This window comes from Hyperolius riggenbachi, chromosome 5 (genome assembly GCF_040937935.1).
Source record: "Hyperolius riggenbachi isolate aHypRig1 chromosome 5, aHypRig1.pri, whole genome shotgun sequence".
Taxonomy (NCBI): domain Eukaryota; kingdom Metazoa; phylum Chordata; class Amphibia; order Anura; family Hyperoliidae; genus Hyperolius; species Hyperolius riggenbachi.
The window spans coordinates 414909889-414933408 of record NC_090650.1 but is presented as its reverse complement, the minus strand read 5'-3'; the positions used below and the strand labels follow the sequence as shown (position 1 = coordinate 414933408).

Here is a 23520-nt window from a genome sequence, read left to right as displayed (position 1 = left end):
GCCTGTAACGTCCTGGTGTGTAAGCAGCCTAAATGTGTGACCCAGACTTTACCTACTTTTACAAATAAAAAAGTTTTCCCAATAACACAACAACATACAGAATTCATGTATTATATGTATTTTTATTTAAAATTACAAACAGTTTAAACAGTCAAAACCAGTCAGCTGTGTGCTGGCCTCAATCACACCATATTATTTACACAGCACATCACTAGCCAAAAATACATCTCGATGCCATCAGTCTGGCCACAGGCAGAGGTCTCACAGATACGGGCGATAAGAGGCGGGGTCAACAACTGTCAGTGACCGAAAGCAGTGAAAATACAGCTTATGTTGGCTTCCTTTTTACTGCTTTCGATCTCTGAAAGTTGTTGACTCCGCCACTTATTACCATTATATTATACTGTATATATTTGGGGATAAACTCTGTTGGGTTGCGTTTTGTTTTTACTGTTGTCTGTCTCCCCCATTGGGTAGATTCTGCATCAGTTTCTGTCCATGGGCCCTCCATGGAGTTTAACCACTTAAGGACCGGGCTCACTTTCAGCTTTCTGTGCTGAGTGGACTCTACAGCCCACAGCACAGATCGTAATTGAGCCAGGGCGACCAGACTTCCCCCCTTTTTTCCCCACTAGGGGGATGTCCTGCAGGGGGGGGTCTGATCGCCGCTGGCTATTATGGTTCAGCGGGGGGGGGCTCCTCAAAGCCCCCCTCCGCAGCGATTTCCGCCCTCCCTCTACTTCCCTACCTCTCCCGTGGCTTGTGGGCTGCGCAGGACGGATATCCGTCCTGCGCCGTGTAGTATAGGCTTCAGCCTATCAGAATGCGGCGATCCCCGGCCAATCAGAGGCCGGGGATCGCCAATCTCCTTTACGGCGCTGCTGCGCAGCAGCGCCGTATGATGTAAACAGCGGGGATTTCTTCCCCGCGTGTTTACATTACGCGTGCGAGCCGCGATCGGCGGCTCGCACACTGTTCACGGAGATACCCTCCGTGAACTAGCATGGAAAGGCCGCTCCATGGGAAACCACTAACGACCCGCCGACGCCTATCGGCGTTAGGCGGACGTTAAGTAGTTAATAAATGGAACGCACCAGCGTCATTGGATAGGCAATAGAACATAAATATTTGTCGGTTGCACCATTCTTTATTTGAATCTAATTTATTAGTGAAGTACTCAGACAGATGAGTAGAGAAACAGCTTGCTTGATTAGCAGCACTAGATCCCTCTCTGACTGAATCTGATCATAGATGGATCCAGGGCCGGATTTACCATAAGGCACTGTAGGCACGTGCCTACAGGCGCATGATGATGGAAAGGTGGCTCACTCCCCTCCCCAAGTGCCTGCCTCCCATCTTACCTATGCAGAGTTTAAATAAGAGATTTAGCTGGGTCTCGGGCTCTCCTCATTCCACTGAACAGATCTCCCTTCAGTTGGGGGCACCTCTAATTAACACTGAGGAAAGATAGCTTTGGCTACCTAAAACTAAGTTGCACCTGTAGCTGCATATGATGGGCAAGGGAAGTAAGGTAGAAGTGACAGCTGGGACAGCCAGCACACTTGTGGTGTGGTTGGTTCAGCGGGGCTTTGTAGGTTCATGGAGGGCGGAGTCTAGGGAGCCAGGACATCTGTGCCTATAGGCTCCTCTGATCGAAATCCGGGCCTGGGTGGATCTATTGCCCGCCCACACACACTGCATGCAGATTTCAGCAGGAAACCTACTGGAAATTTTCCTGCAGCCACCCATCCCTTATGTGCAATGTTAAAGGCTGCAGTGTTTGGCATCACATCGAGCATCTGTACCACGCGGCACTGACATATGTAGTGATGTCACTACATGCATCAGCGTCACATGGTATAGGCGCTCGCAGATATAGCAGACACTGGAGGACTCCACAAGTCGGGGTACATATGCTTGAGGGAACACCAGCCAGAGTCCTTCGGTCATCGGGAAATCTAACGCTGTTACCACCGCATCCCCGATCGAGCCTTTGGGATCAAGGTTTTCCATCATGCCCAGTCGATCCTTTCAGCTGATTTTGGCTGGAAATCGATTGAAAGATCAACCAGGTCGCCATGTTGTGGTACCGATTGTCCTCTGATTGGATTGAAAGGTCACTCAGCACGCAAAATCAACAAATGCATGGGTACTCCCTGACTGGAGAGAGAGACGGGCGATTGTTAAATCTTTTTCCACAAATAAACCTTGAAGATGCTGTAGATAGTAATTCAATTTCTGGCCCAATCCAATCATACCTCTTAAGGTGGCCATACACCCTACATTTTCTCAGATCTTATAAATTCAAACGCTTTTTTTTTTCTTTGATTGTATTGTTACAAAAAAACCAATCCACCATACACTATTCAATTTTCCCTGAAAAATTTTCAGAATTTCTTTTTATAAAAAAATTATCAAAATTCTACATTAAAGCGGACCCAAACCAAACATTTTTTTAATTCAAAATGTTTAGCCGCACCACTCTGACACATACAAAGATAAATAAACACTCCTTCAAGCCTATGAGCATTTCAGTGCATGCTTTTCACCCTTCTCTTTGCATAACTAGGGTTATACAGGTGGCAGCCATTAGCAATTCCTCCTTTACTGGACACCTCCTACTCCACCAGTTTGCCGGATTCTGTCCCGGCAATTTGAAAGGAAGGGAGGGGTTTCTCCAATAAATGTAAAATATTTTATATTTGTCATCATGCAGCTGAAAAAAAGGCTGTTATTTATTATTATACTTTAGAAAATAGATTTTATTTCTGAAATCTTGTATTTTTAATTTGGGTCCACTTTAAAGAAAAACTCCGACCAAAAATTTAACTTTATCCCAATCAGTATCTGATACCCCCCTTTACATGAGAAATCTATTCCTTTTCACAAACAGACCACCAGGGGGCGCTGTATGACTGATATTGTGGTGAAACCCCTCCCACAGGAAACTCTGAGGACTGTGGTACTCTTGGCAGTTTCCGGTCTGTGAACCTTGTTACATTGTGGGAAATAGCTGTTTACAGCTGTTTCCAACTGCCAAAAAAGCATGCAGCAGCTACATCACCTGCCAGCAGTAAAAATGTCACCATGTAATAAATGTCAGAATGTAAATCAGGGATTTAAAAGATTTTACAATGGGCAAACACTGACTAAATCATTTATACATAATTATTGTAAAAATGAAGCATTTTTTTAATTTTACATTATTTTCACTGGAGTTCCTCTTTAAGGCCCATAGATAATCCAAAGAAAATTGATTGATTTTCCAACTTAAAAAATTTTTTTTAGATATTATTCCATATAATTGATTATTTAAACAAACAAATGGGAAATTGAAGGTTTTACACAGGACCTTGGTAACTGAAATCTATGCCCTGTTTGGGTGCTGCTATTCCTGCCATGGTGTAGATTTCAATAAGCCCCGCAGCATGGTCTTGAGACGTTGTTTGCGTCTCTGCACCCGCTCGCTGATTTCATTGGCTCTTGACCGCGTGATTACTGTGAGCCAATCACAGTAATTACATGTCTAAACAGGGAAAGGATGGCTCTGGTCCTTAAAGGGCCAGAACAATCCAGTCCTAGAGTGTTTAAAGAGAACCCGAGGTGTGTTTAAAGAATGTTATCTGCATACAGAGGCTGGATCTGCCTATACAGCCCAGCCTCTGTTGCTATCCCAAACCCCAATAAGGTCCCCCTGCACTCTGCAATCCCTCATAAATCACAGCCGTGCTGTGAGGCTGTGTTTACATCTGTAGTGTCAGTCTCAGCTGCTCCCCCGCCTCCTGCATAGCTCCGGTCCCTGCCCCGTCCCTTTCCTCCAATCAGCAGGGAGGGAAGGGATGCAGGCGGGGACTGGAGTTCTGCAGGAGGCGGGGAGAGCAGCAGACTGACACTATAGAGATAAACACAGCCAGCTCTGACAAGCTGTTTGTCAGCAGCGTGGCTGTGATTTATTAGGGATTGCAGAGTGCAGGGGGACCTTAGGGGGGTTTGGGATAGCAACAGAGGCTGGGCTGTATAGGCAGATCCAGCCTCTGTATGCAGATAACATTCTTCAAACCCACCTCGGGTTCTCTTTAAATTAAATGAAAAGAAAAAGATTTACCCACTTTTTGTCAGATGGGGCAACAGACAGCACGAAATACCCACAATCACCCCTCTCCACAATATCCAATAACACAATGAAATATTAATCTTGGTTTTGGATGCCCATCATGAGACCTCTAGGTGACCAAACAGTCGGCTGTCATTACAATCCTCGTTCAAATCAAGGAAAATCACTTGTAACACAGAAGCACTCAAGCAGCAGCAAAGACTAAAAGATACAAAGTCCTGCGGAGGAGATGTCATATGGAAACTTCCGCTAACAGACCATTCTCCTCGAATAACAAAAACATCAGGCAAATACAATAATGTACAATGCATTTTATCGAGAGAACACAAAGTTACTTAACGACCCCTCTAAAAATGCATGCATGTCATTAAGGCAATTTTTATAGTAATTTGGGCTCCGTCTTTTGATGGTGCCCAAATTACTGTCTGAGCGTCGTTATAACTGTAATTCACATTATAGCCTATGGCGACTCATGGTGCGCCCAAATTACCTGCGCTGTTTTTGCCTGTCTCATCTTACAACACTTCCTGGTTGAGTTGTGGGAATACTTCCCAAATGTAACAATACAATGTACAAAAAAAGTCATTCTAAATTGTTCAAGTCTAAACTGGGCTCCGGGCAATAAATATTTCCCTCCAGAACTGATCGTACAAAGGCCATTCATTTGCCTTAAAACAGTACTAAAGTGATATAAGAGAAAATGGCCCTGATACACAAAACATCTGTATTACTGGTACTAATGCCAGTAGAGTATCATGCGCTGCTCAATTAGAGCAACCTACAGTGGCCTCAATTCTGGTAGGGTTTTCAAACATATTACCTCATGTGAGGTAATTTACCTCATGAGGTAATGACATTTAGCAATTCTGGTAGGTTTTAGTCATGTTTTACCTCGTGAGGTAAATTATGAGGTAATTTATGAGGTAATTTGCATTAATTTTACTGAAAATAGCTATGCTCATGAAAATTAGGGGGCATGTTAGCACATAGTTTACCAATCAGTTTAAGACCTGCCTGTTCCTGGAGGTAAAGAAAAAGAGAGAACACCAAGAGCCCAATATAGTGTAGTATGTACTGGTAAGGTATAATTGATAGAGTAATAATATTAATTTAATACTCACAAACCAGGGTTACCAAGTAGGCAACCACTGTCAAAGCAGGTGGGGAGATTGTCCTGACCCCACTCAGGATTAAAAAGTCGCTCTCTGTAGTTGAAGAAGGAAGGGTACAACCCTCCACCAAGGGTGGACTTGATGTAGATAATAGGATAACAGAGGCGCCAATAGGATAAAAAACACTAAAAGAACTTAAAAACCCATCTTGGTAATAGAGGAGGCAGTGGTGGACTCACCCCCTCCAAGCAGAACACACGACTGTGGATTTTCAGTCAAAACAATTTTATTGGATACTCCAAATAAAGTGCAACGCGTTTCACGGGATACAAACCCGCTTCATCAGGCAATAACAGATAGGAGTAAACAGCATCTGCCAGTATCATCAACACTGAGCGCCTCTGTGAAGCGCTCAGTGTTGATGATACTGGCAGATGCTGTTTACTCCTATCTGTTATTGCCTGATGAAGCGGGTTTGTATCCCGTAAAACGCGTTGCACTTTATTTGGAGTATCCAATAAAATTGTTTTGACTGAAAATCCACAGTCGTGTGTTCTGCTTGGAGGGGGTGAGTTCCTGGAGGTAAAGTCAATTTGTATGCATTTTGCAGATTTTAGTGGAGTTCCTATTGCTGTTTTAGTGTCGTTCCTATTCAGGCTGTGTAATAGAAAAGAATAGTAGAAATAAAACTCCAAATATTTACTGGATTTTTTTTTTTTATAAGGGATGCCTATAAATATTCTTTTCATAGGCTGCTACATAATCAAATACACCTTCCCCCTCAAATAAAATAAAATTAAAAAAACATCTTCCAAAGACCAACCTAACTTATGGAAGACAATGAAAGACTACTATTATTTATTTATTGCATGCTTACTGCTGAAATACCTCATGTTTTACCTCACTCTATGCATTTACCTCATGTTCGGAAATGGAGAAACATTTTTCAGAATTGCTAAAAAAAAGAGGAAAATACCTCATGAGGTATTTTACCTACAAAAAAATATTTACCTCACATAGCTACCAGAATTGAGGCCATGTGGTTAACAGGAGCGTTGCTATGGTAGTAGGTGTCATATTGCTTGCTCAAACCCAAAGCTTGGGGGAAAAAATCACAGATATACCTAAGGAGAGGGAAGGCTCTGTATCCTCCAGAGGCTACCCATGCTGTCCTCCACCGCTGCTCGGGTCCCTCCTGAAGTTCAGGGCTGTACTCCCCTTCTGCAGTAGTATTGCAGGTGTGCTAGTATGGCCACGACTGCACAGTAGCACGGAGCAGCTCGGTCTTAAGGCGCGTACACACGCCATACTTCCGCACACGACGGGTCCGCCAGACCCTCCCGAATGTGTATGCGCTGTCGGCAGACTGATAAGGCAGCAGATCATTCAGAAACAGCCTTATCAGTCTGCCGACAGCGCGTACACACGTGCTACTGGCAGAACGTCCGCCCAGCTGGAAGGTCTGGCGGACCAGTCGTGTGCGGAAGTATGGCGTGTGTACGCGCCTTTACTGCGCAGGCGCAGCCATACTGGGGGAAAACGCAGCACTGCCCTGTGCAAACTTGAAGAGAAGCACTTGATGGAAATCTTTGGGGTGAGGTGAGGGGTCACAGGGACCAGAATACTCTTTGGGAAGCCTCTATAGGATCCAGAGGCATCCTTCTTAGGATTAATGCTTTAATGGGTACACTTCATTGCGGATTACCATACCAATGCTTGCTATACCAACGTACCACGAGTCGTGCTAATTGCACAACCCATGGTACTATACTGGTACTATTGGTAATATTACCGGCGGTTTGAACATCGGGCTAAAAGCTTGGCATGTTGCATTGTCTCAGTAGTAACAGCGTTTACCAAGGTGGGACACCTTGAAAAATAATATTGTCATGTACTGTAAATATTGTCCAAAAAAAGTCTTCTGAGGCTGCCCCTTGGAGTCACAGTATCTCCTGAACCTCTCCCTGACTGGCTCTATCCTAAAAACTAAGTGCAACCAGGGTAGCGGACAAACTTCACGGTGAGATGTACACTAAGCTTTAGCAAGCAGAACCCTGCAGCGCCCAGTGCTCACAAAGACAAGGTGACCATCACCAGGGATGAGTATGCAGGTAAGTACTCCACAACCCTTTTTTATAACAATCACTCACATTGCGGGTCCTGCACAACAGGGGCCCATTCCATTAATAAAAGCCTTCACGCACTAAAAGTGCTAATCATACAAATGGTAAAAACCTTGAGATGCCCACTCTCAAGTCAATTCCGGCCGGTTTCGGCTTTTGTAGTCCTCTGGGAAGCACCTTTAGCTCTTCAAGCCTTTTATTGGGTCTCTGTTGTGCAGCAACCACGATGTGAGCGATTGTTTCTACTTTTGTGTTGTTACAATAAAGGTTTGTGGAGTACCTACCTGCATATTTATCAGTGCTTTTATCCCTGGTGAGGGTCACCTGATTTCATACACACTGGAACCATATAAACTGGTACTGGCAAAGGATAAGAATTGTAGAGGTTGTGATCACAACCAGTTCTCTGCTCCACAGGGTGCACCTAGAGATCTGCCTTAGCCACTGCTTCAACCCTTCATTGATCTTACAGTGGTGATGATCTCCACTATTGTATAGTGCTAATGACTTGTTCATCCCTCAGGGGTCAGGTATGTGTCATGGTGTCACTGCTGCTATTCCTATAAAGAATATTCCTGGAGTTTGAAAGAAAGGGCAGCGCTGCAGGTGCCCTGTGTAATGTTGTCCTGAGTGAAGCCCTAGAATACTAGTCTTACTCAGGGGCGGACCTATCATGTAGCCACCTGAATCATGTGAGTCAGGTGGCAAAATCTAGGGGGCGGCGTTTGGACAAACAGTTTGGGCCACCTGGTGCCTGCCTCCTGTCCACTTCCCCACCCGCCTTACTGGAACACACACTACTCTCCTCATCTACGCATCCCCAAATCCCCGTCCTACTTGACCAGTGGCACCTTACGTCCTTCCCTATGACATCATAAGCAGGTGAGGTCTTATCAAGGGATGCTATGGTAAAACCCGATCACTGGCGAGAGCTCACCATGGCCAGTCAGAGGGAAAGCTTTGGCACAAGACCAATCAGGCGGGAGTGCTGGCACCAGACCGGCCCGTCGTGGACACCTGCTGGCCCTCTTGCTAACTGGTGCTGATGGTCTCGCGAGCAGGACCATGCCACCATCATTGGGCCAATCACTGCGCTTGGGTGCATCCTCCAAAGTTTGCTTCAGGCTTCAGAATGTCTAGAATTGGTCCTGATCTTCTTGGAGCCTATGGCTTTAGAGCTACTCCACTGCATAGCACCAGCACCTTTCCTTGGAGACAGCTAAGCCTTTCCTGTCTATGAAACTAAAAATGAGACATTGTTCTGCAGTCCGTTTCAATACTGATTGTTTTTTGTAAATGAAACAATGCATTTTTTAATCTATGTTTTGCTTTTTTTTAACCTTACATTCAGAGCTCATATCTGCTCAGTGCATTTCATACCAGTCCATAGTAAGACAATGCTATGCATTAGATCATGGTGGGGTTAGAGAACACTCTCCACCCTTGGGTGAACCTTGGGCTCAGTAGCTCTTCTCGGCGAGTCCTCAAGGATCGGTAGATGATGTTATTTTTGTTGAACTGATGTGTTGGTGACTCAGGTAGAAAGTTCCTCTGATGATAGTTCCCCTGGTAGTTGGTTGGTGATAGAGGAGTTCGGAGAGAATTGTAGCCATGGAAAGAATTCATACGTTGAAGTGCAGATTGGACTGGGGACTGAACTGTTGACTGAACAGGGGACATAACTGGGGACCGACTTGGGGACTGAACCGTTGTCTGAACTGGGGACTGAACTGGTGTCTCAACTGATGACTTAGCGGGAGATTGAACAGGCGTGTCGATCGTAGGGGATGGTGGACGCTGTGAAACTTGGGAGATGCTGGTTGCAGGGGATCCGCTTAGAGGTTCGGAGGTGGTGTTTGCACTTTCCTGCGTGCTACTGTCCGTCATCGCGCTCAACCCGCTGTCTTCTCTCCTCAGCACGGGTTTCATGGGCACAGGAGACTTAATGCCCATCATTGCCTTGGATTTACCATAGAGGTGTCGGAACTCCTCATCGAATAGCTCAACCACTTGTCCAGAGAACTTACACAAGAAGCTTCTGTGAACTTGTCCTGAGAGCCACGTGAAGCTGGAAACACAACAAAAGCATTGTTAGAATGAACTGATTTATAGATTTTTCCAAAAGAAAGAGACATTTCTATACAAGTCCAAACAACGAACAGTCAAAAAAACCCTTCATTTGTTACAATAGTCTGAATTCCTTTCTCTTATTCTTGGCCAGATCATAATCCTCTTCTGCACAACCTCTCTGCAGCGCTGAAAGGTTCTAACCTCATCTCTGTTATATCTGTGCTGAAGATCTATGTATAAATGCAAATCAATTTATGCAGAACCAGCAGAAGGAAAATGGGAGATTTTTGACTTTTCTCTCCCGAGTTCTAATTTCTGTTTTCTCATCTTATCTACAAAATGAGCAGAAAAAATAATGATATTGAACATAATTTAACTTGGCACATCTTATTTGGAATATTTAGTTGGCTTGCTGGGTGCAGAAAGTTATTCTACATGACCGATACAGGTTGTGTTCCCCTTATGGACCACAGCAATTGTCACATTTCAGTGCTCCTCCCTTCCATTCGCTTATAACTTAATCACTACTCATCTCACCAAAATGAAGTATATCTTGCCATTTTGCCGCCATTTAGGCTTTGTTCAAATCTAAAATCGAAATCGCTGATGGCAGCAATAAAAAAAAAACATTTTTTTTGGGGGGGGGGGAGGGGTTTCTCCTCTCAGCTCTTAGCTGTGTGCGTGCTGGGGAAATCGCTATACCTTCAATTGAGCAAAAACACACAGAAAATGGTACAGGCAGCGCTTTGCTGAGTGGATTGAAAACGAACCACTCAGATGTGAAGCCTCTCATAGCGAATCATTGCACAAGCGCTTTTTTGGGCGATTTTGAAAATTGCCGGCGCTTTAAAAAAACGCAAAACACCGTAGGTGTTAAAGAGCCCTCAGGCTTTCTTTGAGTGGTACTTTTTGCTAAGAATTATTTTATTCTATATGCATTTTAATGGAAATAATAAGAGAAATGCATATGTTTCTCAGTTTTCAGCCATTTTAATTTTAAAATAAAATGTGCTACTGTGGATAAAACCCACCCATTTGATTTGCCCATTTGTCCCAGCTATTACAATATTTAAATTATGTCCCTAGTACAATGTATGGCGACAGTATTTTATTTAGTAATAAAGGTGTATTTTTCCAGTTTTCTTTGTTTACACTATATTACTAATTACAAGCCATTATTTGCAAAAAGAACAGTAATATACCCTCACATACGTATTTAAAAAGTTGAGTCCCTAAGGTAACTATGTATTTTTTTTTTAAATGTCACTTTTTTCACAAGTGTTTTATTTTGGTAACTATGGGGGGGGGGGGGGGGGGGGGAGGTAAGGGGTTAAATAGTGAAGGGTTTATTTATTTTTATTTAATTTAATGGATATAGGTGTCTTTTTACTTCTTGGCAACTAGATGTCCCCGCACTTTATTCCTGTGTACTGTGAACAGCACACAGGAAGTGTTGTGTGAATGTTTTTACTTTCACCTTTGTCAATGACCACCGGCATCTCACTGATGTCGGTGATCACTGATCACAGCACTTTGATCGGTGAATAGGAACACGTGTAATGGGGAGCAACAAAAACACGCACAGTAGCATGCACGCACTGTGAGGGCGATCATGGCGATCTAGGCCCCTGGAGCTAAGTTGAGGTTTTAAGGGGCCTAGATATAGTGGCACCGGCCCGATAAGTGGTTGATAAAAAAAAAAAAGCCTGGAAACATCTCCTGTGAGAAAGTTAAAGAGAAAACTTTATTAAATCAGGCTTCGATGGTGTATGCAAAACAATGAAGTCCCCAGATCTCTGTTCCTGCCTGTACACAAAACGGATGTAAAGACTAGGAATGGTCGAAAATGACAAATTTCCGATTCCAATGATTTTCCAAAAAGTAACTTTCTGATTCCACAGATTTCTGTGGAAATCTGATTTTCCGAATTTCGCAGATTTATCGAATAATTTTTTTTGTCAATAAAGTTAGTTAATTGTAAAAAAAAATAAGAAAATAGCAGAATCCGCTATTTCTTTCAGATGTACGCTATTATCAGAGATGTTGCGAGCACAGAATTTCCGTTCAGGAAATGGCGAACATGAACTTCCGTAAATGTTCACGAACAGGCGAATCTGGCGAACCACCATGACTTCAATGGGCAGGTGAATTTTAAAACCTACAAAGACTGTTTCTGGCCACAAAAGTGATGGAAAACTTGTTTCAAGGGGTGTAATACGTGGACTCTGGCATGCCGGAGGGGGATCCATGCCAAAAGTCCCACCAAAAATTACGGAGTTGACCCGTCGGATTTTAATCCCTAAAGGGCAGGAATCACATTATGCACAGCTCTGGGTGTCAGTCAGAGACGGATCTAGACCAAGTTGCGCCTGGGGCAAGATCAGGTTTTGGCGCCTAAAGGTCAGGGTTTGGCGCCTAAACTGCCATTCCCCATCCAAATTTTGCCGCCTTTTTAAGAATTCCACAAATTGCGCCTGGGGCAAGAGACCCGTCTGCCCCCCCCCTAGATCCGTCCCTGGTGTCAGTGGGCTGTGGAGTGTCTCACACAGAGAGGTACAATAGTACTATCAGAATACAGTGAAATAGTAATGCACTGGAGTGGTTCTGTGCCTGCAATGTAATGAGGCAACATCAGTAGTGTGCACACAGCTCTGGATGTCAGTGGACTGTGGAGTGTCACACACTTTCACAGCAAGTGAGGAACAAGAACACAGGCCTAGCTAATGCTTTCCCTACCTATCTGCAGCAAGTCTGACCCTGCTCCCACTAACAGTCAGCAGCCAGCAGAGAATTAATCCAATATGGCCACCGCAACTGCTTTTTGATAGGGGGGTCCAAGAGGGGGTGCTAGCTGATTGGCTGCCATGTCTCTGCTGACTATGAGGTAAGGGGTCAAAGTTTAGCTCAATGATGATGTATAGGCGGCGAATCGAACACGCCAAATGTTTGCTGTGCGCCGCGAATGCCAACACAGCTGTTCACAGAATACTGCTCACCGGCAAACTGTTCGGGCCATCTCAAGCTATTATGAGAAAAACGCATTTCTGGCTGGCAATTGCAATAAGCTTCTGCATTCTCTGATTGGACAAATATCACAGAAATCTTCCGATTAGCCTTAAACTACCGCAGTAATCCAATTTCCGCTGAAACATTCTGCATTCTCTGATTGATCCAATATTTACGAGTTCTGAAATTGGGCTAAAATTTCCAAGTTGCAGTAATTCGGTATTTCCGCGGAATACCAATTTCTGCCACAATAAGCCCATTTCCGATCAGAAACTCAGAAATCGCTCTTCCGCTGAACTTTTCAAACCGTCAGAAACAAATTTCTACAGGCTTAGCCTAGGCTGTTTATTATATGGAATTCTCTCCTCCCCCCAGAGCTTTCTGGGAGACCAGAGATGTTTGGCTTTAGAACTCTTTTAGTAAACAAAGTTTCCCAGAGATCACCTGCCAGTGCTAAACATGTCACCACCAGTGATAAATTTCAGAAAGTAAATCAGGGAGAGAAAAGATTTTACAATGGGGTAACACCAACTAAATAATCTATAAATGAATATTGTAAACAATTAGCAATTTTATTCATTATATTATTTTGACTTCAGTTCTTCTGTCTACTGTACTAAAATAATTAAAGAGAGACTTAAAGGGCAACTGAAGTGAGTAGAATATGGAGGCTGCCATATTATTTCCTTTTATACAATACCAGTACCCTGGCAACCCTGCTGATCTATTTGGCTGCAGTAGTGTCTGAATCACACCAGAAACAAGCATGCAGTTCATCTTGTCAGATCTGACAAAAATGTCAGAAACACCTGATCTTCTACATGCTTGTTCAGGGTCTATGGCTAAAAGCATTAGAGGCAGAGGATCAGGAGGACAGCCATGCAATGTGTATTGTTTAAAAGGAAATACATATGGCAACCTCCATATCCATCTTACTTCAGTTGTCCTTTAAATTACCAGGTCTCAAAGACCAGTTTCCAAATGGCACGCTCATGTATCTTGTACGACTTTGTGCTACTTTTCTGTCTGTCACCCCTTGTTAGCGATGTCTGTAACCCTTCTCATTGATCATCTCTGCGTAATATGTTATAGCTTTATAAATACAATACATAATTATAACATGAAGATAGATCTTTCTCACGTTGGAGGAGAGTGTGGTCCCCATATTGCACTGATTACTGACACAAGAATGTAGCACAGAAAGATCTGCATATCTCCTGACACTGATGGGTAATCATGGACAAGTAGAGACACAAACAGCTGAATTGTAGATCATCTTATTGACACTTGGCTTTTGCATCCATTCAGCCTCGAGGGTAAACAAGATCATTATTATTCCGATGTGTACACTGATCAATGGTAAGAGCTGCGTGGACTTGCCCTTGCTGGAGACCGTGACCCGCCAGAACCATCCAAAGGATAAGTGGATGTATAACAAAAATTACAAAATCAGTTCCAACTTTCCTCTCGTCAATTAGGCAATTATAGCATTTTATTCCAGGGGATTATTATGGATTATTATGGCTCTGTACAAATTAACAAACTGACACATTATTGCATTCCAGCGGTTCTGGAGGTGTGTTTAGCTTCTAAGGGTAACAATAGTTAATTTGCATATATTCAGCAGTGATGCACTGGGAGACATCTCGAGCTCACTCCAACCTGAATTATCAAAAATTCTTTCTGTTTTAAGAAAGCAAACTTTTGTTTTTCTTAACATCTTAGTAAGGGGGCTTTTAGGACCATTGTAGTCCCTTACACACTCCAATGAGTTCTAAGTCACCATGAGCTCGCTGGTTAGTCTGTGCCTCTCGGTGTTACAAGCCCTACTGCATAGAGCCAAAGTAATCCATGCCATGCACTGATGAGGATCAAACAATCCGAATCAGGCTGTGCATCGCCGCTCGGCCTTTTGTCTTAGACCAAGTGTGTCTGTATTTGGTTCTGAGTCAGGAGGTTTAGTGGGGGGTCTCCTTTTGGGGGCCCCGGGTACATCAGAGGGGCGAAGGTCATCTAGCTGGTTGCTGCGATGACGGAGCCCAGGAGAACGCCACTGCGCAATTCTGTGCGAATTCAGGTGGATAAGGAGGCGGTGAAGGAAATCGGTCTGAAGACGGTCTGTGTCGATGTGCTGCTGGATATCCTAGACCTACAGGTAACAGAGATCTATGCCATTCAGGAGTTTGTGGAATTGGGCACTTATGATCTTTCTCTTTATACCGAGGAGAAATGTCTTGCACTGTGTGAAAATTGGAAGAAGCTGGTTCTGGAGGGGACTTATCCTGTGCTGCAGAAGATCCAGATCACTCCCATGTTTGACCCTGGGGTGAAGTATTTGACTGTCCATTGTTTGAACCCGTTTATGGAAGTGCACACAGTGAGGACCTTTTTGAAGCAATATTGTGAGGATATTGGTAATGCTGAGAAACTGTATAACCCTTATAAGATGTATCGGAGTAAGATCAAGTTTAAGGTGGTTTTGAAGAAAGACTCTGATGGGTACGGTGGCACTGTGCACCCTCCGGCTGCCTTTACCGTGGCAGGTGAGAGATGCACGGTGTACTACCAGGGGCAGCCGAAGTATTGCCGATATTGTTTCCTATATGGCCATTTCAGGGACCAGTGCCCCAATAAGGCAGCCTGCCGCATTTGTAGGCTGAAGGGACACATGGCCTCTGCGTGCCCGGCCCCCCGTGTGTGTGATCTCTGCGGGTCGGCCGAGCACATGGCACGAGACTGTAAGATGACCAGGGGGAGGAGCTTATTCTCCTACGCTGAGGTGGCTCGGGAGAGCCGTAATATGTTTGCTGGCTGGGGTGCTAATACCACCGGGCGCTCTGTGCTGGCTGCTGCTGCTGATGTGTTACGTGCTACTGATACTGTACCTGATACTGTACCTGATGCTGAGGAGCGGAGGGAGGCGTCCGGGCCGGTGGCAGAGGAGGGCGGAGGTTCTGCCGGCTTGGCGTCTCACGTGACTGCTGCAGAGAGTGGTGGGCGTGGTCAGGAGAGCGGGGCTGCAGCGAATGGGGAGGTGTCTGTGGAGCGTGGGGAGGTGACTGGTGTGGGTGCTGAGAGTGGTGACGTCAGTGAGGTGGTCCCGCTCTCGGCGTCTCTGGATACTGTTGCCGATGTGATTGGGGAGTTGGAGGAGTTGCTGGATGATGCGGCTGTGATGGATGTGACGCTGGGTGGTGAGGAGGCGGATGTTGGGCTGCTGGATGTGGAGAGTGAGGAGGGTGATGAGTACAGTGAGGAGGATGGCCGCCACGAGACTGGGGTGAGTGACGAGCGTGCGGCGGAGGTGACAGCGGCTGTGATTGCGGAGGTGACTGGTGTGGGAGTGGCTGGAGTGATTGTGGGAGTGGCTGGTGAGAGTCCGTGCAGCCAGGCGGATAGGTTTGCGGAAGATGGGAATGTGACGGCTGAGGAGTCCGTGGGTGATGATTCTTGTGTTCAGGCTGTGGAGCGAATGGAGGAGGAGACTCGTGGAGAGAGAGTGAGCGGAGCTGCACCGGCAGATGGTGACGTGTCTGGGGAGGAGGAGCCGGTGGGTGACGCTACTTGTGTGCAAGCCGTGCTGCGGGAGGAGGAGGCCCTGGCACGGAAAGTGGCTGTGCAGAGTGGGTCCGGTGTTGGGAAGACTGCGGAGGTGATTGCGGGGGTGAGTGAGGGGCAGGGGGTCACCCAGGAGCGGGGGAGACGGCGGGAGGAGGCGGGTCAGCCAGAGAGGAGGGAGGAGTCAGTATGCAAAGGTAAGGTGAGCAGTGGGATGGGCAGCGGGAAGGTGCAGAGTAGCCGAGCTGGGAGTAGTAGTTCCTCAGGAGTGGGGGGTGTGGCCAAGGTGCAGAAGAAGCAGAGTGCGGTGTTGCTGCCGAAGCTAGTAGGTTCTGGTGAGGTAAAGGAGGCACGGGGGGGAGAGGAGCCCATAGATTGGGGTGCAGAGATGGATAAAAAGGAGGAGCAGGATAAGATGGAGTGGGAGAAGCAGAAGTCAAGGATGAGGCATGGAGGGAGGGGGAGGCTGAGGAAGGAGGAGGAAAGCAGAGTAGGAGGGGGTAAGAAGCTGAAGTTGGGGGTAGGGAGTGCTCCAGAGGTGCCCCTGTCACCTAATCCGTATGTTGTACTGGAAGATTCGGATGATGAGATGGAAGTTCAGGTGGAAGATGCTGGGCAGCCGGACAGCCCTGCTCCGCAGCCCAGGAGATGCGTTGCAGCGTCTGGGAGAGAAGGAGGTGATCAGACTGTGTTATTGGAACATAGTATACCCAGTGTGCGGCTGGATAGGCAGTATTATGAGCCACTTGAGAGGGACTGTGTGATACAAACTAGAAGTTGTGTTAAAGAGATTGTGAAGGTGGTAGAAGAGACGAATAAGTTGTGGAATAGTATGTCGGATAATGTTACTTTACGCATAAAGATTGTAATAAGAGAGATGCTTGGAGAAGATACCGCTATAACAGCGAGGAGGTATGGGTTTCCATTGTGGCTTGTAAGAAGGATGCAGGTGTATTATTATAACATGTCAGATTATCATCAGGATGATATGACTGTGAGGATAATGGGGTGTTATGTGTCTAAACAGGAAAGAGTGTGGGGAAAATTAATTTCTGGAGAATATTGATTTTTTATGACCTAAGAAAAAAGTTTAAAAAAATAAACGCCATATGATGATTGGACTGATTCCTCTTTTAAGGGGCATTTATGTCTCTATGGAGAGATTAAGACTAATCTGAGGTAAATAAAAAAAAAAAAAAAAAAAAAAAAAAAAAAAAAATCCGAAATAGTCTGTATGCATGTTGGATTATTATGGCTCTGTACAAATTAACAAACTGACACATCATTGCATTCCAGCGGCTCTGGAGGTGTGTTTAGCTTCTAAGGGTAACAATAGTTAATTTGCATATATTCAGCAGTGATGTCCTGGGAGACATCTCAAGCTCACTCCAACCTGAATTATCAAAAATTCTTTCTGTTTTAAGAAAGCAAACTTTTGTTTTTCTTAACATCTTAGTAAGGGGGCTTTTAGGACCATTGTAGTCCCTTACACACTCCAATGAGTTCTGAGTCACCATGAGCTTGCTGGTTAGTCTGTGCCTCTCGGTGTTACAAGCCCTACTGCATAGAGCCAAAGTAATCCATGCCATGCACTGATGAGGATCAAACAATCCGAAACAGTCTGTATGCATGTTGGATTATTATGGCTCTGTACAAATTAACAAGCTGACACATCATTGCATTCCAGCGGTTCTGGAGGTGTGTTTAGCTTCTAAGGGTACAATGGTTAATTTGCATATATTCAGCAGTGATGTCCTGGGAGACATCTCAAGCTCACTCCAACCTGAATTATCACAAATTCTTTCTGTTTTAACGTATTTTGGTTCCTGGACGTAGAAACTACATCCAGGAACCATGCGCGCTCCCGCGGCCGATCGCGCGCATGCACGCGCACTCCCAGCCGCGGATTCGGTAGCCACGGAATCAATGTATCGGGCTATGGTGCCCGATCACTGATTCCTCTCCCCCGCTGAAAAAGCGACAGCTTTTCTCGGAAGCTGTGCTTTTTCTGTCTGTTGCCTCCCCCCTGCATCACTCTAAGCGTGTGTTACGCTTAGAGTGACGTCATGTAAACAAACTCATGGCCGCTATCTTGTGGCCAAAAAGTAAAACTACAACTAAAAGTAAAAAAAATTAAAAACAACACACAATTACATTATAAAACTATACTTTACATCCCACCCTCCCAAAAATACCAAAATAAAATGTTTAATATAAAAAAAAAAAAACCATTACAATAATAAAAAAAAACATGTAAATATTTACCTAAGGGTCTAAACTTTTTAAATATCAATGTAAAGATGAAATATTTCTATATTTTTTTTTATTTTAAACTTGTAAATAGTGATAGATGCAAAACGGAAAAAATGCACCTTGATTTCCAAATAAAATATTGTCGCCATACATTGTGATAGGGACATAATTTTAACGGTATAATAACCAGGACATATGGGCAAATACAATACGTGAGTTTTAATTATGGAGGCATGTATTATTTTAAAACTATAATGGCTGAAAACTGAGAAATAATGATTTTTTTTCGTTTTGTTTCTTATTCTTCCTGTTAAAATGCATTTACAGTAAAGTGGCTCTTAGCAAAATGTACCCCCCAAAGAAAGCCTAATTGGTGGCGGAAAAAACAAGATATAGATCAGTTCATTGTGATAAGTAGTGATAAAGTTATAGGCTAATGAATGGGAGGTGAACATTTTTCAAGTGAAAACGACGGAACGCGAATGGGTTAAGAAAGCAAACTTTTGTTTTTGTATTGAAGGGGAGTTATACGTATCCCAGGTTGGCAAATGTCAGAAACAGTTCACCTTCATAGCAACTCAGAACCGGATCATCCACAAGGAAAACCTAGGCAGTTTCCTAAGGCCTGGAGAGAGTCTAGGGACTAGTGGATGCTGGCCCCCAACAAATCTTACTAAAAAAAAGCCAGGTGACCATCAGCGAGGGGCAAATACTGTTATCTTGCCTAGGGCTCCATTTCAGCTTAATCCATTTCTGCAGTAGCCTGTATACTTTGTAAACTGTACACCAGTCCAGCACTACGGTCTCTGTATGCTGCTGCTCTTCCAGGGGTAGAACGTAATAATGACACCTATTAAAAATGGTGTCCCATTCACATCAATGCAAAGCTTTTCTATATTCGCCCCAAGGGTATAACAAGAGACACAGACACAGAACGTTTATATTGTGCTTTCCTCCTGGCGGACTCAAAGCGCCAGAGCTGCAGCTACTAGGGCTCGCTCTATAGGCAGTAGCAGTGTTAGGGCATCTTGTCCTACTGAATAGGTGCTAGCTTACTGAACAGGAAGAGCCAAGATTGGAACCCAGGTCTTCTGTATCAGAGGCAGAGCTTTTAAAGGATACCCGAACTGACATGTGACATGATGAGATAGACATGTGTATGTACAGTGCCAAGCACACAAATAACTAGGCTGTGTTCCTTTTTTTCTTTCTCTGTCTGAAAAAGTTAAAGAGAGTCTGAAGTGAGAATAGATCTCGCTTCAGACCTCATACAGTATATAGCAGGGGCACGTGTGCCCCTGCTAAAACGCCGCTATCCCGCGGCTAAACGGGGGTCCCTGTCCCCCCAAATCCCCTCCGTAATGCAGGGGAGCGCTTCCGCATTGGGGCAGGGCTAACCGCCTCAGCCCCGCCCCACGCGCGTTTGTCAGCGCGTATCTCCGCCTCTCCCCTGCCCCTCTCAGTCTTCCTTCACTGAGAGGGGCGGGGGAGAGGCGGCGATGCGCGTCTGATAGACACGACTGGAGGCAGGGCTGCAGCCGTTAGCCCTGCCTCCAGGAAGACAAATCCTACGACCAACTTTCCGACCAACTTTTGCGGGGGGTGGGTTGGGGGTGAAGGGACCCTCGTGCAGCCGCGGGATAGCGGCGTTTTAGCAGGGGCACACGTGCCCCTGCTATATATGAGAGCTGAAGCGAGATTTAGTCTCGCTTCAGTGTCTCTTTAAATATCAGGTATGTAAGTGGCTGACTCAGTACTGTCTGACTCCAGTATGACCCTCACTGATAAAAAAAAAAAATTCCAACTATAAAATACTTTCCTAGCAGAAAATGGCTTCTGACAGCAGGAAAGAGATAAAATGGCACAATAGTTCATACAGTTTGGCTCTGGCATACTTCAATGAATGTGTCATTGAGCAAAAACAATAAAACAGTTAAAACTTAAAAAGTAGATTGAAACATAAAATAAAACTGTGGAATGTCTTATAAAGTCATTTTTAGGAGAACAAAGATAGATACAATCGTTTATTTCATTTTTTTTTTTTTCCGCCTCAGGTGTCCTTTAACCATTTCAGCCCGCCGGGAATAATTTTCAACCTTATGCACCAGAGCAATTGTCACCTCCCATTCATTCGCTAATAACTTTATCACTACCACAATTTATTGATCTATATCTTGTTTGTTCCGCCACTAATTAGGCTTTCTTTGGGTGGTACATTTTGCTAAGAATTATTTTTTTATAAATGCATTTTAACAGGATTAATAAGAAAAAAATGGAAAAAATTCATTATTTCTCCGTTTTCGTCCATTATAGCTTTAAAATAATCCACGCTACCATAATTAAAACCTATGTATTTTATTTGCCTGTCTCGGTTTTGACACCATTTAAATTTTGTCCCTATCACAATGTATGGCGCCAATATTTTATTTGGAAATAAAGGTGCATTTTTTCCGTTTTGCGTCCATCACTATTTGCAAGCTTATAATTTAAAAAATGTTCGTAGTATACCCCCTTCTCCTTGTGCTCCTTGTGCTTCTCACTAACCGGAAGCACAAGGGGGACGGGGAAATTTTTTTTTGCAGAAGGACTGAAGCCTCTAGTAAGAGCGCTTCGGTTTTTCTGCTGGTGACACGGATCGGTGATCAGGAACCATGTTCCCGTTCACTGATCCCAGGGCTGCCGGGGGACAGCACGTCCGGGCGGCAGAAATGGTTAAAGGGAGTCTGAAGCGTGTTAAAATACCTGTTTTTATGAAGCAGGCTGCTTCAGCATTGTAATCTAAACTAATTTGCTGCATCCCCATGGCAGAACAAGGTCTTTATACCTCCCAAATCCCGTGGCAAAATTCAACGACTTTCCAGGTCGTGGATTTTGCTGCCCGGGGGAGGCAGAGCTTTCGCTGTAGCTCTGCCTCCAGTCCAATCAATCTCAGCTGATCTCCACCTCTCCCTGCCCCTCTCAGTGAAAGAAGACTGAGAGGGATGGGGAGAGGCGGAGATTGACGTGAGTAGAGATGGAGCTACTGCGCAAAGCTCTGCCTCTACCAGGAAGGAGCCCCAAATCTTGCCCCGAGGATTTAAGGGCGATAAAAAAGACCTCGCTCTGCCACGGCAATGCGGCAAATCAGTTTGGATTACAATGCTGAAGCGGTCTGCACCATAAAAACAGGTATTTTAAAACACTTCACACTCTCTTTAACTATTACACCCTCCAGCCACAGCACTATGTATGTATATAAAACAACTGTACCGCTTGTTACCTTTACATTTCATTTGCATACCATATGTATCGATTACAATAACCCGCTATTTAACAAATATTTGTTTCTAATCTGTTCCCTATCCCTATGCTTTCTTATGGCCCATATTTACGGGCTACATAAGTGGCCTGTCGCCAGCACACGTGAGCGTGTGCGCGACAGGCCAGCGACAGCTCGTCGCCAGCTCCCTCCGCGTACAAACGCGGAAGAGGGATCAGCTGTGCGACGGAAGCTGTCACCGATGTTCCTCCCCCCTCGCCGGAAGCGCCGTCTATTTGCAATTATGTTGCTGTCGCTAGTCCGCATACTCACGCGGACTAGCGACAGTTGCGGCGGCAACTGTCGCCAGGCGATTGACCGCGGTCAATCGCCTGGCGACATCAGGGACGAGCGATGGAGCAGGGTGCGCGCCCGTGCAACGCCTCATACTCACGGGCGACCTGTCGCCACAACACGCGCGCGCCACGTGTTGCGGTGACAATTGTAGCCCGTGAGTATGGGCCATTAGAAACAAATTGTTTACATTTCAACTTTTTGCACCACCACAAGCAGCTTTCACCTTTTTCAACTGTTACAAATATTGTTTTTCAACAAACCTACTTAAACTTATATACCAGGGAAGTTAAAGTTAGGCACCAACGGGGGGGTCTTAGGGTTAGGTATCACCAGGGAGGGTCTTAGGATTAGGCACCGCTGGGAGAGGGGTGTGTGACTTAGGGTTAGGCACCATTGGGGAGGTTAAGGTTTGGCCCAAATATCGTAAGGTTCTGTGTGAACGTAGGGAGAGCTTAGGTTAGTAAAATATTGGTAAGTATTAAAGATATTTTACTATATGAATGAAGTAGTACAATATCACTAAATTAACCAATATTTTATCACTTTTACTGGTGAACATTTTAGTAAACATAAAAATAGGGGTTACAGTGGGAAATAGTAAAGTATCGGTATTATAAACAATATTTTACAGCATATCCTGGGGCCCATTTCACTAAACAATAATTTCAATATTGTTAATCCTTTTTAACTGGAGCCTTTAATATTATTTCATTTTTATACATTGTACTAAAATATATTTTTAATTATATAACATTTTACAGGAGCTAAAGCTTGTGACCTGGCAACTAATACATAAGTCATTGTCTTTTGTGATGAAGATATCTTTTTTTTTGTTACACAGCAGAAAAACAAGAACCTGTTTTATCCCATAACAGTTGCCAGTCTAACCGGCAGGAACAGCTAAAAATATAAAAATATTTATTTGTAATATTTCTGGTTGTCATATTAAAAAATACAAATATTTGTTTTATCATAACAAAAAAAAATAATACTATAAATTTTTTGTAAGCGAGCTACAAATATTTTGATATTTTGCGATAATTCTGAAATGTAATTGACTTTATGCATTGGGATCAATTATTAAATCTGAGTAACATGACAATGGTAAAATACTAATTTCTGTTAAAGCAACAAATAAGCAACACACACACACACACACACACACACAGACACACACACACAGACACACACACACACAGACACACACACAGACACACACACACACACACACACACACACACACACACACACTAATTCATGAAGTATATGATGCCGAAATGTTAACTTATATTCATATCAAAAACATAAATAATATACAGGTGAGACTTGAAAAATTAGAATATCTTGCAAAAGTCCATTTATTTCAGTGATTCAACCTAAAAGGTGAAACTTATGTGAAATAGGAACCCTTTGCAGGCATTTTGGATTAATTAGCTGATTTGAGCTGAGAATATTGAACATTTTCACAATATTCTAATGGTCTGAGATTTTGATTTTGGGGTTCTCATAAGCTGTAAGCCATAACCATCAAAATTATAGAAAATAAAGCCTTGAAATATCTCACTTTGCATGGAATGAGTTAAAAGTTTCACCTTTTAAGATGAATTACTTAAATACATTAATCTTGTTCATACTATGTGAAAAAAGGTCTCTCTCTCTCTCTCTCTCTCTGCGCACACACACACACAC

General features: G+C 44.2%; 1 protein-coding gene across 1 annotated transcript in view; it reads right to left on the bottom strand.

Moving 5' to 3' along the window:
• Positions 1-5762: 5762 nt before the first annotated feature.
• LOC137519170 (protein FAM83A-like) overlaps positions 5763-23520 on the bottom strand; it is a 97457-nt gene continuing 79699 nt past the window's right edge. Inside the window, exon 4 of the mRNA XM_068237984.1 lies at positions 5763-9417. Within this exon, the coding sequence (XP_068094085.1) occupies positions 8757-9417 (661 nt within the window). The 3' untranslated portion in view covers positions 5763-8756. The remainder of the gene's footprint in view (positions 9418-23520) is intronic.